Genomic DNA, 16,063 nt, shown 5'->3' on the forward strand with positions numbered 1-16,063 from the left:
ACTTGAACGTCTGAAGAAAGCGTGACAACAAAACCTTGGCCTCGATCTGGAAACGGGAAATCAAAATTAAAAAAAAGAAAAAGAAAAAGAAATCCGCAGGAAAAAATATTATAGACCCTTTTCATAAATGGCTGCCAATTTAAAATTCTTTTATGTGCATTTAAATTAGCCTCACTAAACTCGTTTGGGAGTAAAAATTCTTTTGAATTATCAACTCAAAAACGAGGTTAGTCAGGCTAATTTTAATACTTACAAAAGAATTTATAATTGGCAGCCATTTCTGAAAAGGGTCTATAGTTCATTGGATTTGACTGTACTCCTGCCGAATTGAGAGTCACTGTGAGAGAGTAGTTTTATGCCCATGACCAAAACCAATCATTTAATCCTGCAGTTAAAGGCATCGTGTCTTACAGTTTCTCTACTCGGCAGCGTCCACACTGCGTCAGAGGAATTTGAAAATGCAGCTTTCTCTCTACGGTTAGGCCTACCGTCCAAACTAATCCGTCACGGAAACGGAACTTTCCGAAAACGCTCTCTAAAACGGGGGGAGTTTGAAAACGCCGGCTTTCATTTCAGTTTGGAAGGAAAATATTTGGAAACGGAGCTCAGTTTTCGAAAACTATGTAGTCAAGATAATCCTGTGACTTCCTTGACCGAGTTTTCCTTAAACCGTGACAAATCCAAAATGACCGGTAATTAGTGTGTTTTTAAATTCTCCGGCGTAGTGTGGACGGAAACGTTTGATGCGTTTTCAGAGTGAAACCTCCGTTTTCAAATGCCTTCAGCGTAGTGTTAAAAGTTAGCTTCCCATGCAGACGCTCGGTGTGCACATCACGCAATCCCCCCCCCCCCCCCCCCGCCCGCCACACAAGCACACTACGTTCATTACAGAGGAGCGCGTGACGGGCCATAATAGTCTCTACGAAGGAGGCTACCTTAAAAATGACCAATGTTCGTGCGAGTTTCCACTCGAACGTTGGTACTCATAGTTCAATAACGAACTGTTTATTGGTTATTGGTTTGTATGTCAGACAGATTGAACCTGTTGACTCAAGTGAAGTACATGATGATGATGTTCATGTTACAAAACACAGGTACCGCATTTCAAGATCATGCTCACTCTCTTCATTTTCCTCTGACAAAGGGCTAACATTCAAAACATCCACTTCACTAACTTGTTACGGCGGTTAATTCACCTTTATCAACCTAGTAGATACATAGCTGATACATAGCTGAGTGTGTAGAAACGTGCAAGTTGAAAACATTGAAAACCAAGACCCTATGAACCCAAACTTAGACAAAATATTTTTTGAAGTTAATGTTCACTCGAAGTCCTAGTCTTGAATTGGGAAACCAAGTGTGTGGACAAGACTGGCTCATTGTCGACTATAACTATCTATTGACCTTCAGCTTCTATAGCATGCAGCCAGAAGGGGAAATGTTACATTTTTACTCTTGTTGTGAAATGTTTCAGTAGAGGCACAGAAAAAAAAGAAGTAGTGTCTCGCCGAAAAACATGCTATGAAAATACTGCAAGATGAAGGCTTTTAATACGTGCGAATTGGCGTCCTTGAAATAACCCATTTTGGAGCAAGATACCCTGTCTCTCACAATCTCTATCTTACAATCTCTTTCACAGTATAATGGAAACTGTAGCATTGCCAGGTCAAGATGCAACCTGTACTCCTCTTGAACCTGATGCCAGTCCACAAGAACACTCTTATTGACTACAAAGGTATATACGAAATTCCTGTCTAAACCAAACCTCGCATATTTCGTTCCCAAATCTCTTGTGTGGGAACGGCTTAGGGCCTGGTCAAAAAGTATTAGGAGGGGGGAGGGGGTGGGTCGGTGCAAAGAGGGGGTGGGTCATCAGTTTTTGAGCTCCTGGTAAAGGGTGGGTAGTTCAATTTTCAGCTACCCATGGCATAGAGATGGGTCATCCTGTTTTAACGCAAGAATTGGCACACGTTTGACACAATCGACAACTTCCAGTTTCAAACGACGACACCTTTTTCGAGCCGTAGCTGAAAAGTACACTTGGCAGGTGTACAATAGAGATGGCAATTTCATGTATTGTAAAACCCGTACGAAAGCTAAGAAGTCTAACGGAATGAGCAAGGAGTCCCAGAGCAGAAATGTTCAAAATACTGCTCTAATACTTTCGACATTTGCGGGTCTTCAAGAACACCAAATGGCCAACCTTGTGTCTACATGGTATTTGTCCCCATGGGTACGGGACACATCTTCATAGATCTGAGACTCATACTCTTAGGCCTCGGACTCGTGGCTTGCCGGCTGTGTGAGTCCCAGGACTCTCTACAGCCTTTTTCTAGATGGATCACTCTTCCACGTATAGCGAGACTGGAGGCCAAGTGGGGAAGGTTTAAGGTCAAGTTTTCTTAGAGTGTACGGACATGACTTAAAGTTGCAAGAGTAAAGGAAAACAATATTAATTTTAGATGATTTTGTATTGTTAAGAAATAATTCTGAAACGTAAATAACACCACACTTTTATACACAAAATCTGATTTTGTTGGATTATGCAGCCAAAAATGTCATGTTTTATAGGGAGTGGATCACGTAATTTTCAACCTTCATTTAGGGGTCGGGCACTCGCTTTTGTGCCAAATGGAAAGGGGGGGGAGGGGGGGGGGCGGTTAGATGTTTCTAACCACCACACTTTCAAATAGACTTATGCCTTAAGGCATAACCCGGAACACTTTGAAACGTGGAGTTCAAATTACCTGCGCGAAGTTTTGTCCAATGCAGTTGCGCGGTCCAAGAGAAAACGGAAAGGAAGTATAACGAGACCTGACAGGACAAAAATTAAGAAACTGTTTAAAGTTTTGAGACGATGTGAATTAACGGAAGGCTACCGAAAGAGTTGATTGGCGCGGCTCAGTCTCAAATATTGTGCAACTGCTCTCTCAATTAATATAATTACTTGCACTAAAAGTTTCAAAGTGTAATCAACGAATAATTATTTTGTTTTTACTTTTATTTTTTCAATGTCATTGTGGACAAAATTAATTAAACTTGCTCTACACAGGCAAGAATTTCAATCTTGCCAGTCACTGGTCTTTTCTCAGTAACAATTATTGCAGCAATCCTAGCTACAAGATCAGTGCGACGAAACAGTTTTATCAGTCTATTGATTAACAGTTATACTAGCAACACAAGTCATACAAATTTTGTCAGTACAGACCAGGATGCAAATAGAGTTGACATTAGTGCATCTCTCTCCCAGTTACGTCTCTAGTGCTCCGCGTTTGACTACGTCGCGTGGGACATGAGTCAAACACATCCCTTGAAAAGGTATCACTGATCGTCATGAGGAACTATCACACACTAGAGAAGGTAACTTGAATTAATCGTTTGTTCTCTCATACCTCTTTGCTACTTCTTCGTCGCCAAATCTGTAAGGGTTAAACTCCTCTGGGTTGGTCCAAACCTCAGGGGAGTGACTGCTGACAAAAGTGCTCACCTGCAAATTAACAAAAGTGCCCTCACAGTCCAAAGTGCGGGAGATTTGGGCGCGCGCAGTTCTCTCCAAGACTGCCGTTTACTGTCTCATATTTTAAGAATCCTCGAGTTTCATGCCAAACGTTAAGACAGTCACTGAAAAGTCAAGCTTTCTAGGTCACATGTGCATACAGAATTAAATGATTTTTATCCAGCGGCAACAACGGTAGAGCAGAGTGGAACATTGAGAGTCAAGAGAAAATACGGAAAGGCAAGTCATCAGTAAACTCTATCATAAACATCTTCGTTATTGTTCAACACTTAAGTGTCCTACGGCTGCGCAAGCATAAAACTAAAAACGACTTAAATTTATTAATCTTGAGACGGCTTCTTGACTAAACGGAGATAGAAAATCAGAATCAATGTGTTGGGGACATGATGAGCTTTTAGCATCCTACGCGGGCAATCTTTCATATATTGGAAATACATCAACAACGTTACAACAGACAGTTCACCAGAATACAGATATTCGTTAATTCAGCAAACGTTTCTTTGCTGTAGCAGCCATTAGTTAAAACTAACACAAGAAGTAAAGCACGGGCACCAGCAAGAAGAAACAAAAAACAAACTGAACAATCGTAAGAAACATAGTAAATGGTTTGAACCCAGGAGTATCAGTAGTTCGTATAGTGTGATCGTCCGGGTGAGTGTAGTTCTGAAAAGAACTGTTCTTGGTGACTGACGTTTCGACAACCTGAGCGGAAGTCATCTTCAGAGTCAAGTGAATAGTATTTGTCAGTCGATGATGTTATAAGTCTGGTCCGTTGAACGTGATTGGTCAGTATAGCCATGATGGTAAGCTTTACACGAGTCTTTCAGCCAATACCATCATGGCTATACTGACCAATCACGTTCAACGGACCAGACTTATAACATCATCGACTGACAAACACTATTCACTTGACTCTGAAGATGACTTCCGCTCAGGTTGTCGAAACGTCAGTCACTAAGAACAGTTCTTTTCAGAACTACACTCACCCGGACGATCACACTATACGAACTAATCGTAAGAAAGTTATTTACCATAACGGGGGTATCAGCAGGGATCTTGTATCCACCTATTTCTTGACCCTTTCCAGAAGTCCGTAAAGTCGCAGCTGCGGGTGGATACAGGCGCAGTATCTCTTTTATTACCTGGTAAGACAACAAGAACAACTGCAATCACTCAGTGAGTAAGTATAAACCTTGCTAAGAGAGAAAGAAAAGACAACCGTGTAAAGCGAGAAACAGCTTTCTACATTTTTCTTGTGTCTACATGCCTATAACATGGAGAACATTGCGATTATTTTTTTTATCTACCTTTCCACGATAATACTAAAAGAGAAACGTTACCAGTCCCAGCTGGTGCAGTTTAGCCAGGTCTTCAAACGCAACATTCTGTTTATTTCCCAACACATCAAACACCTCTTCAACCAAACTGCAAAAGCCATGAGAATCAATAAATGAAAGAGATTTATTATTATTTTTTTGTTTCATGTTAGTTAATACAGTTTAAGTTAAACTTCCATGGGTAAACACGTAAATAGAAACTTTATGAGCGTGTAAGGCCTTGTAGCCTGTAAAAATCCCACTGGGGACACAAAATAAATAGAGGGAAAAAGAACAGAAGAACTCAGCATCTCCAAAACTTTTACATCTCATTTAAAATTCAAAATTGTTAATTTAAACACCGTTGTAACCTCCAAAACAATCTGGAAAAACAAAACAAAACAGATCAAGTCAATGGTAAGTAGTCACATACAAAATATATGCAGTAGAAGAAGGCCGGGATACTCTTTGTAAAACAATATAGCATTTTAGTGTGTGACAAAGGCATTGTTTTTAATTTAAGGAGCAGGAGCCAGTTTGTGTAAGAAGTCACCTCTCCATTATCTCAGGGTGATTTCCAAGCTCAAGAACACAAAACGACAACAAACTGGCTGTAGTCTCGTGACCTGAAATAACAAATGAGAGCTAATGTAGAGTGTGAAAAAAAAGCAACTACCCATCTGGTAACTTGTGTGAAGAAAGGGAAAAGTACAAACGAGCAAACAGCGTGCAAAGCGTGAAAAACAAACCATCTTGACTGACGTAAAGGACACAAAAAATAAGACAAGTTTAACTGGTGTAAAGGGCGGGAAAAAGGGAACTGTGTTAAGCGCGGGAAAAAGGGAACTATGTAGAGCGCGGGAAAAGGGAACTGTGTAACGCCCGGGAAAAGCGCAATCATGTAACTGGTGTAAAGGCGGGAAAAGCCCAACCATATAACTGGTGTAAGGCCCGGGAAAAACCCAACCATATAACTAGTGTAAGGCCCGGGAAAATCCCAACCATATAACTGGTGTAAAGGCGGGAAAAAGTCCAACCATATAACTGGTTTAAAGGGTGGGAAAAGCTCAACCATATAACTGGTGTTAAGGGCGGGAAAAGTCCAACCATATAACTGGTGTAAAGGCGAGAAAAGTCCAACCATATAACTGGTTTAAAGGGTGGGAAAAGCTCAACCATATAACTCCTGTAAGGCGCGGGAAAAGCCCAACCATATAACTGGTGTAAAGCGCGGGAAAAACCCAACCATACAACTAGCGTGGAGAGCGGGCAAAACAGAAATGCAGTAAACTCGTGTAAAAAGGGCGAAAACGTAACAACACCGGAACTGGCATAAACGGTGGAGAAAGCTACTTACTACAAGCGACCGGGCAAACACTATTGTAATATGTGGGGGGAGGGGGAGGGGGAGAAGATGAAGGTTATGAATAGTAGACTGGGTCACAAGTAATTAATGGATGGAATTAAAGGCCTAATCTAAACTAACTAAGTACCTGTTCAAACAGACATAAAAACAAAACGTTTGGCCATTCAGGGATGCGGTGTATTTATTCTACCTATTCAAATTCAAATAAATAAATAAATAAATAAATAAATAAAACGGTCTGCTTTTCAGGGATACCGTGCATTTCACTCAAAACGAAATTGACGTATATACGTAGCCTTTTGGGGTTAGGTGAACTTTAAATTCACCAATTCACGTGTAACGTTTCTTACCAGCAATAAAGAAAGTGAGGAACTCATCCAACAGGTCCTCTATCCCAAGGTTTGGGTCTGCCTCTGTAGAAAACAATTGTTTCGATAAAAAAAAACGAAAGAAAAACAAAACAAAGCTATAATTTTTTGGGGGTATGGTTATTTACTTGCAACTGTTATCCACTAAGCAAATTAGTCCACTTCATGCCAGACATTTGTTTGAAATAGTTTCTTGCGTTTCCAAACGTACTGCAAGGTCGATCTAAAAGTCTTAATTATTTAGAGATTTTGAAGCATTCAGAGTTTCGTTAAGTTGTCAAGAGATGCCTGTACAAAGCAGCAACTCTAGGAACTAATTCAATAAAATCCAAGGAAACAGAGTTTACATTGCCCAACTTGGCCAGCTTCTCGCGTTTGATTCACTTAACTGCCCAGGCCATTGCAGTGGATGCGCCGTCATCACTTTCGTGTATGCGCAGCACAATCAAGGCATCAAAGGCTAACCCCTTCCACAAAGGATCCGACATCCATATCGCCCTGGGCTCTCATCCTCTTTGCTCTGTGCATGCCATGATAGCCCTATCTATCTCAAAGAGGCTCAGGTAGTACTTCCCATAGTTTCGTCTTCAGGAAGGTCAATCACTTTCGCGTGGGATTCTCATCGATTAGCTAAGTCAGATTATGGGTGCTGCTGCTGGCATAGCTGGGAGCTTATCGTGCCATAGCTTCCACATTGGCGCGACAACGGTAGCAGTTCGTGAAGGCATCCTGGACAATCTTATCCAAGTCTTGGGGCAGTGGACTAGCAATGCCTAACAGCTGTATATTAGGACCCCGTGCGAGGCTTTGGGATCTCTCTTACATGTACATCAGCTTTCCTGAGAGGTTTCTTGGGACATCTCGGGTCTTACTTCTGCTTTCTTGAGCATGACTAGTCACCGGGTTTCTTTTATGACGTCAATTGGTCGGGAAATGACATCTTAATTGAGTATTAACACGTGAATGGTGCTAAATGAAATATCCTTGCGTTTTGATGCTTTACACACCATGACCGCAAGTTCGGTTTCTTTCGTGGAATATCCACAGTCTAACCACAGGCGTTCCAAACTCACGATTCTTCAGAAAGCTGCTACAAACACCTCAAAACCCCCCAAAACGATGAAATACACCAAATGGAAAACAGAAACCAGGCAAGGTGAGTATATTTCCTTTATTTATTGAAAAAAGTAAAATTTTATTTCATTGCACGTTTTTATCCTTCGTTATTTTAAACTCCTTAATTTGCAATGCCATTTAGAGCGCCCAAATTCTCAACGGCCTGAAGTGCAGCACAACACCACACACTTTAGGTGGTCATGTCCCACTCGATACGCTTTCATAAATCATTACTATGTTTGATCGATTCCTCTAATCGTGAATTTGGAAAGCCCGCTTGTGGAGTGATGAACAAAAACAAAAAGCTTAGGCTAATTAGGGTAATGAAGGATTCTGAACGAATGAGGACAGAAAATACCTTTTATGTGCAGTATCCAGTCTCATAAGTGTTTATCAAAGGACAGTCCAAGGTTTTTGATGTTAATTATAGCCATTAGTCTTTCTCTTACATGTACATATATTTTTAACTAAAGATCTGGATTTATTAATGTCTGGACGACAAAGCTAACAAACCTTGTAGCTCAATAATATGTTGTAATATATCATCAGGGACTTCTTCTCCCTCGTTCATTGCATTCTTTCTCTCTTCAATCATTTTCCTTCCTGTTTCACGCAAGAACTGGACTGCCTTGATAACACGCCACTGAAAAGGATACTGGAAAACATTCCACTGAAACAACATCAAAAGAAAGACAGAAAAAAACGTGTGGAAATTGCTAAAATGGAATTTTAAAGAAACTAATTTGTTAAGGATATTGCGTTGAAAAGACAACACTGACCGTGCCAGGGTGCACGCAATGGACTAGCGTCTCACACAGCTGGAACCTTTAGGTCACTTTAGTCCAACGCAGGCTAACAGCAAAAAACCTACGTATGGTCATCGAAGCGAATGAACTAAGTATTCGTAGAGGTGTCTGTATTATGGATATGACGTTGTTGTAAAGCCAGAACAGCAATGGTATAAAGTGGCCTTCAAGTTAAGACTGACCCAAGCAAGGTGAATCTAAATTGTTTAGTGGACATTTTATCGGCACCATTGATGACATTCACGATAAAGTGATAACATTTAAAATTGTATAATCGTGTTTCAACAGAGAAATCAATTAGAGCAGAGAGAGGCTTGGCTGCACAATGAAACCTGTATGACCGTCCTCATAACCAGTAGCTGGACACCCACAAAACTCTTGTTAGTGTTCCGTTAACAGAGGTACAATATATGTGTTATTGTTATAACTGTACATAAAATATGGGAAGGAATGTTGGGGACTTGCTGAAGCCGGTGTCTGCTTAAAATATGGCTTCAAGTAAAGTTTCTAAAACGGTCCTTCCAAACTATGGGAAATAATTGCATGGTGTCTCCGTTTAGTAGGTGACCTCCAGTCACGACACACTAAATAAACAACAGAGTATTCCTGTTGAGGGCATGTGGACTGATTACGGTTGCCCTTAGGAATGTTATGTTCTAAAAAAAAACAAACAAATATTAGCCCGAGAGCAAAGTTCTGGTTCAATCAGAAAGCAAAAGGTGCTTTTATGTAGGTTTCAGGACATAAAACTTCCAAGAGCATCTATCAGCCCATAAGCCTGTGACACTATTGCCCATAAGTCTGCGAACTCTATTGTCTTAACTTGTACTGTATTGTATTGTAGTGACATGTCTCAAAACTGAAACGACATGAATCTATTGAAAATTCCAACCGCTATGGAGCGCTTGGAGCTTTCGTATTTTCTATCAAGGTATCCTCTTTGGGTAAAATAAACAAACAATTTTCTGTCAATTGCTGACTTTCAAAAACGAGTAAAACGAGAAAATGAAACCCAGTAGTTTTTCTTCACAATCTTGGAAGCTCTCCAGCGCTCTCTTGACGCTTTATTTTACCATAGTTTACCGCGGTTTTCCGCCTAAAAAGTACTTAGATCTATCTTCAAATCGTCTGATAGTCGCCCGTGGGCATTCTATCGCCTGTAAGTATAAATCTACTAGCGCTCTATCACGAATGTCGTTCTCTGATCAGCTACGCTACTCACTATCTATTCTGTGATAGATAACGAGTAGCGTAGCAGTGCGCCCTTGTTAACGGGCAGCTTCTTGGCGTTTTCGAAGGGTCTGTCAAGAGGATTCAGATAAAGTTTTAAACGACTAGTAGATTTATACTAAAACAATTATATTATTCGCTCTCGATTTTTATGCGAGATAGTCGACTTGGGCTGCGCCCTCGTCAACTATCACGCGATAAAAAGTCGAGAGCGAATAATCTAATTGCTTAATAGTACCCGTGCAAGATCTGACCACGTAATCGGTTTTGGACAATGACGACAAAGGAAAATTTAATAGTGAACTAACACTGATTGATAGTGTACGGCAGCTCCGCCTAACAGATTTACAGTATTTGCACTAGTAAGAGCTTAATGCTATGCTTGTTATTACCTTGTGAAATGGTTGTTCAAAGATTGCCACATCACATCCAAGAAAAGTAAGGGCAATTGCGTCAATAAATTTGGTGTCCTTTCCACTTATAATGTTCATATCCATTCCAAAGCCGACCTGTCAAAACCCACAGAGAAGCACAATATTAAAAAATAGTATACTTTGTGTCTAACGGCAGCATTTGCCAAACTGATTGTCTTTCACGGGTAGGTATTTACACTTTACCTTACAAATAACATCTAACGCTGCACGGGCAAACTGGTCATACATACAAACTTCTGTTTTTCCATCAGCCATTGTGCCAAGATGTTCGAGTAAAAGATTGGCAGTGGAATTGAAAGAACTCATCAGTTCTTTAAGGCACCTGATTAAAAAATAAAATATGCAAAATAAGATGTTTGTATGATCCCTAAAACTCTAAAAGTGGTAAATTAGTTAATGATAATTTTGTAAACAGCAGCCTTAAGATTACCGGTATCGAGTCTATCGAGTCAAGAGAAGAGAAAGGTTCTGTAAAAATTTGGGAACTTGACAGCCATAACAGCGATGTTGAAGGAGACTCTTCTGATGAGTCCCTTACCGACGAATCGTTGGACTCATTGAGACCCACTGGAATATCAGCCATGCTCAGTTGCGCCGTCGCGCATTCTTTTGTTTGTTTACTTCGCCCAGCCACTCTAGCGTTCGTATCCTTTTTCGTCTTTCTCATTTTGCCAGATCAGCTTCAAGAAAAACCGGAAAAATTAGAAAAAGCTACGGAAAAATTCTCTCTCCGCCTTGAGCGCATTGCGAAACAGGTTTTTTTTTTTTTCGGAGAATCGAGCGTAAATTTCACCAGAAGGTTAACGCCGGTATTGTAGTAAACTTTCCATACACTGATTGGCTCAGTTGTGTGAGAACCCAGTTGAATATGCTTGTGTGCGGAGTTGTGTGCGAAGGAAGAGATTTTTCTTAGCGCTGTTTTCTCGAATAAATTTTTGCGCTTGAAGCAGACACTTTAAAGAGTTGCAACTCAAAGGGAATTTGTTCGATTGCTCTCAAATTTGAACGGTAGCTAGTTTAACATATAAATTGTTTTCCCGAGAGCGATTTTTGTACGATCATTCCACGTTTTTTTAATCCTATTTCGAAAATTTTCGTAACGTTTTACTGCGATTGAATATGCAAAAAGCAGAGGTTCAAAATACAATACCAAAGGAACCATATAATACACAGCATCATATATTGTAAACACATCCTGGAACGAAAACTAGGTCCCAGTTTTTCAGAGGGTGAGAGTGTCATAACGCTCCCTATGCAACAAATGCACATATCCCTTCATTAACCTTCTTTGGCAGTAGTGTGTTTAAAACAAGAAATGGCCAAATGATGAAAATTATGGCATGAGGGTTAGCCTAAAGAGTGCTCAGGTTAGGCTAAATAGTTGGCTTAACGGCAGTTAGCTGTCACAAATTGTAAGGGTTAAAGATGATTTCCAGTCCGCTCTGCGTATTCTCGAGAGTTTCTTTTCGTTTTATATTTTGTGTCATATAAGACATCACAAAATGTGAACGTTTCGCAACTACTTACACGACGTAAATTCAAAGTTTCAAAACAACCGCCATTGTGTTTGCGAAGCGGTCGAAGCTTTATGCTTCGTTCTTTCTCATATCACTTGATGAAAAAACTTCGCAGTTGTAAAAATTAATGAAGCTGTTGGAAAAAGAATTTGAAAGGCTTCAAAGATAAGGTATGTAGTTTGTAACGAATAACATCGATTCGCATTCCATCGAGTGAGAACTTATAATGTTTATTAGAGTGCTGAGATTGCGCAGTATGGACTGGAAATCATCTTTAACCGACAGACACCCAGATATCCCAAAATGACTTTTACACGTTGTTAAGTGCCGTTTCATCAGTTTGCCATAAACACCGCCCTTGGGTAGAGCAGTAAGTAATTTAGCAATTGAATTTTTGTTTTGAATATTTATTCCACGACCTGAGTCTGCAGCCCGTTTGCAGCTAGAAACATGTGTCAGATCATGATCAACTGTCATCTGAATTTTCAAAGGTAACTTTTCTCGGATCACCTGTTAATTACTAATATTTGCAATTGAATGCGCTTACTTGTAATGAAAAGCTGGCTCTAACACTACACGTCTTTTTTTCCAAGACTTTTCATCTGTGTTGAATGGCATCCCATCACCAAGATATCTACAACAAAACAGTACAATGAAATGATCAACTGCGTAAATGGAAAATGATATAAAACGTATTTAGACAATTATGTCAGAGAGACTTTGTGACTGTTTTTCTCATTGTTGAAATTTCAAATAAATATAAGTGTTAAAAATATTTATGCAGGGTAACCACTTCTGCAGTTATTAATAAAATTGTTATCGATTTGTGCACTGTTAAAACAATGAATGGGTAAATAAATAAATATTAAATAAGTTTTAAATAAATAAATGAATAAACAAATAAGTAATGATAATAATAAAATAAATTAAAGTGTTTCAGAGGAAGAGAAGCTGGACGAGTGCAATTAGATGCTATAAAATGCAAAAATGCTTGCTCAATAATTAGGCAAATTACTAAAAAAATATGTCTAAAATCCTAAAATGTTAGGTAAAATATATAACTGTCCCTTTGTAATAAAATACATAGTTAGTAATTTCCAACTTGATTTTGTCAATAAAATTAAAAGGCTCTTGTTGTTTATGGTATTATGAGAACGAATGTCACAATGTCTGGTAATAGTTTAAATTGGTGAATAAATTGAATTGGGAACATGTGCACTGAAGCCCTTGGAGAGTTAAGTTTATGCAGTACTCGAGTCGACAAAGTGCCCTAACTGATCAATTCTGTCTTATAACTACAGAAACTGCAAGCAAATGTCAAGCTGTTATGTAACTAGGTGATTATTCTAGCTGATACCAAAAACTACAACGATTATTTCAAGTGGAAAATCTTAATATACACAAAGAATACAGAAACAACACTTTGTAAAGTAAGGAACATTTTGAGTACCTTTGTCCATAGAGATAGGAAGCATTTGCAAAGAATGCTGGATGTTTTGGAAGATTCTTTACTATGAGAATATCCTTTGAAATGAAAGAAAACAACAATGAATTATTCAGACTTGTGAGCATTGCTATACAATGTAACACTGCATTAACGTAACATTTCCTAAACTATTAACTAAAGAGACAAATAGTTCATATCATCTTCCCACTCCGCTCCATTACTGTGTGAAACAACAGGAAGCATCCAGATGACTCTTTTTTGGGAAACGTTCCTTTTAAAAAATGTCTTCAGTTTGTATTATTCATGTAATGTGGTACTTATAAATGTGATATTTCTCATGAGAATATTTTTTTCGATTTTCCGGCCCAGCTCCCATTCACCATTCAATCCCATCAATTACAAATAATCATAACACTTGTATATGTCCAGAATAAATTATTCCTTTGGAATAAATAATAAATCATTTGATGATCAATACTAATATAAATTTTACTTGATAAGTTAATAAAGATGGTGAATTTTAAGCTCGGTAATGAAATGTGAAGGTCAATTAATTAACATGACACGAGCGTGTGACAAAGAAAAATTCTGAGTCCCCGACAGGAATCGAACCCATGACCTCCCGGACACCGGGCGGGCGCTCTATCCACTGAGCTACGAGAACTCATGGAGAGCAAGGTCACTTAACTGAGTTCATATATGACAGGTGTCCTGTCATATACCTTCACATTAAGCTCGGTAATGAAATGTGAAGGTATAGGACAGGACACCTGTATGGCTATGGTCGCATAGGACTTAAATGCCCAAGGCCGGCAGGTATATTTTTCTTCTAAAGATTTGACTTCATACCTTTATAAGCCCTGGATCAGCTACTAAAATAAACGGTTTAAATGCTAACCAAACAAGCACAACCTTGCCATATTCCAAATGCCTGTGAAAAAGAAACAAACAAAAAAAAACACTGTCGACTATTGAAAATATTCCCACGCACTCTGACTTACACAGCACACCCCCAGGAGCATGCTTCGTACTATTTTGTAACCTGCAACTCTGTTTCACTGAGCTAATATTACAGCATGTATATGCTGACTAAATTATCAAATAACTAGTTCAGCTGCAACCTACCATTCAAGGAATTTGTAATGGCTGTGCTCTCCACTACGACGACATTGAGCTATATCATCCACATGCCCCATAAAAAAGTTAATTGATGTAAAAATGAAAAGAAGAAAACATAATTCAAGATCTCTCAATGTGCGCTGGTTAAATTTACTCAATAAGTGAAATTATTATCCAACTGCAGCGAATACCGTCCAAATAACAGCACAAATATACAGCGATATTGTACAGTAGAAAACCTGTTTGCCGTACAGGTCGGCGCGCGCACGCAAAACTGTCACACTCTCCCTCTTTCATTGATAAATTTTATTGACTACAGCAGTTGGATAATAAATCTCTTATTAGATGTTTTGGTGTGCAGTATCACTGTATATTTTTACTCGTTTCTTGTACTTTGACTCGCCCTACGGGCTCGTCAAAATACCACTCAACTCGTAAAAATACGCAGCGATACTACACACCAAAACATCTAGTAAGATATATATACTGTAAAATCTGGTTATACATGGAAGTCCTAGGCTTATAGAACTTTATTCTAAGGGTTTCAGGCGGGCTTACATAAACAGGGCTTAATTATCTGGGGGAGAAGACACGGGGGGAGGGCGATCAAAAGCAACAAACAAAACAGTTTTTTTACTGGTACTAACAACCCATTGACTCCTGTGCCGCCCGTAACCGGCCGTGGCGAGCGTTGGCTTTTGTTCCAAATCTGACTTCATCACCTTTGACCAAAATTGGCATCATCTGTACTCAAATTCTGCGGGAGGAAACGATTTTTCCAATGATACCCAGAACACAGTAATCGGCTCGGAGCCTGAAATATGCACGAAAATGCTCAGAAATGTCTGTGAAAAACTCGCAGAAAAATTTTCTGTGACTACAATTAGCTCCTCCATGGTAAAAATTGCCCGCCAGTCGATGATGCTCTCTCAGACAATTTTGAACTGGAAGCAAGCCCAGCAGAATTATGAGCAGGGAGAAAAGAGTAACACATACTTTTTGAATTTAAAAATAACAAAAAGAAAAAGAGTAGCATGAGAAAAATATGTGTTGATGAAAATAATCATATATTAACAAACCCGAATGAAATATTGAAAGAAATCCAAAATGTCTATGCCACGCTCTATGAAAAAAAACCTGTCTATTCTGGGCGAAGATAATATGAATATTTTTCTTAGTGGGATAAATAATAAGAAGTTTTGAAAATAAAGAAAAAATCTTAGACAAAGTACTTTCTCGAGAGGAACTCTTTGACGCGTTAAAATCCTTCAAGAAAAACAAAACACCAGGAAACGACGGATTGAGCTCCGAATTCTATTTAGCATTTTGGCATCTCTTAGAGAAACATCTTGTAGCGTCTTTAGAATTCTCTCACGTCCACGGCCAGTTGTCTATTTCTCAAAAACAAGCATTGATAATTCTTCTGGAAAAGAAGGATAAAGATAGACGGTTTATCAAAAATTGGCGTCCTATCTCGTTAATTAACGTTGATGTAAATATAGCATCAAAAGCTCTAGCTTAGAGACTAAAACCGTTTCTTTCGGAAATTATTCACTACAATCAAAATGGCTCTGTGAAAGGAAGGTCGGTTTTCGACGCAGTGTGAACAATTGATGACATTTTGGAATTTGCAGAAATAACTAATAGATATGGTATTTCGAAAAAGCATTTGATTCGCTCAATCACAATTTTCTTTTCAAAGCGTTGGAAAAATTCAACTTTGGACCGTATTTTATACAGTGGATAAAAACATTTTATACCGATATATCAAGCTGCGTTATAAAAAACGGCTTTATTACTAATCTTTTTTATATACCTCGTGGGGTT

General features: G+C 39.0%; 1 protein-coding gene across 1 annotated transcript; it reads right to left on the reverse strand.

Moving 5' to 3' along the window:
* Nucleotides 1–3,033: 3,033 nt before the first annotated feature.
* Nucleotides 3,034–15,483, reverse strand: LOC145482473 (cholesterol 24-hydroxylase-like). The gene is made up of 13 exons (XM_081461074.1): nucleotides 14,243–15,483; nucleotides 13,967–14,048; nucleotides 13,121–13,194; nucleotides 12,218–12,304; nucleotides 10,337–10,475; nucleotides 10,112–10,228; nucleotides 8,197–8,353; nucleotides 6,550–6,612; nucleotides 5,387–5,459; nucleotides 4,858–4,942; nucleotides 4,549–4,659; nucleotides 3,393–3,487; nucleotides 3,034–3,151 (listed from the first exon to the last, which is right to left on the reverse strand). Exons 1-13 carry the CDS (start codon nucleotides 14,311–14,313, stop codon nucleotides 3,034–3,036), a joined length of 1,272 nt encoding a protein of 423 aa, XP_081317200.1. The 5' UTR covers nucleotides 14,314–15,483.
* Nucleotides 15,484–16,063: the final 580 nt, after the last annotated feature.

The sequence above is a fragment of the Orbicella franksi genome, chromosome 3 (genome assembly GCF_964199315.1).
Source record: "Orbicella franksi chromosome 3, jaOrbFran1.1, whole genome shotgun sequence".
Taxonomy (NCBI): Eukaryota; Metazoa; Cnidaria; class Anthozoa; order Scleractinia; family Merulinidae; genus Orbicella; species Orbicella franksi.

Excerpts from the sequence above, each read along its gene's own strand:
- LOC145482473 (XM_081461074.1), bottom strand. The coding sequence starts at position 14,313 with ATGGGGCATGTGGATGATATAGCTCAATGTCGTCGTAGTGGAGAGCAC. Across the intron at positions 12,305-13,120 it reads TCCTATCTCTATGGACAAAG|ATATCTTGGTGATGGGATGC; the intron begins GTACTCAAAATG and ends GTTTTGTTGTAG. Across the intron at positions 3,488-4,548 it reads CTGCTGATACCCCCGTTATG|GTGAGCACTTTTGTCAGCAG; the intron begins GTAAATAACTTT and ends GTTAATTTGCAG.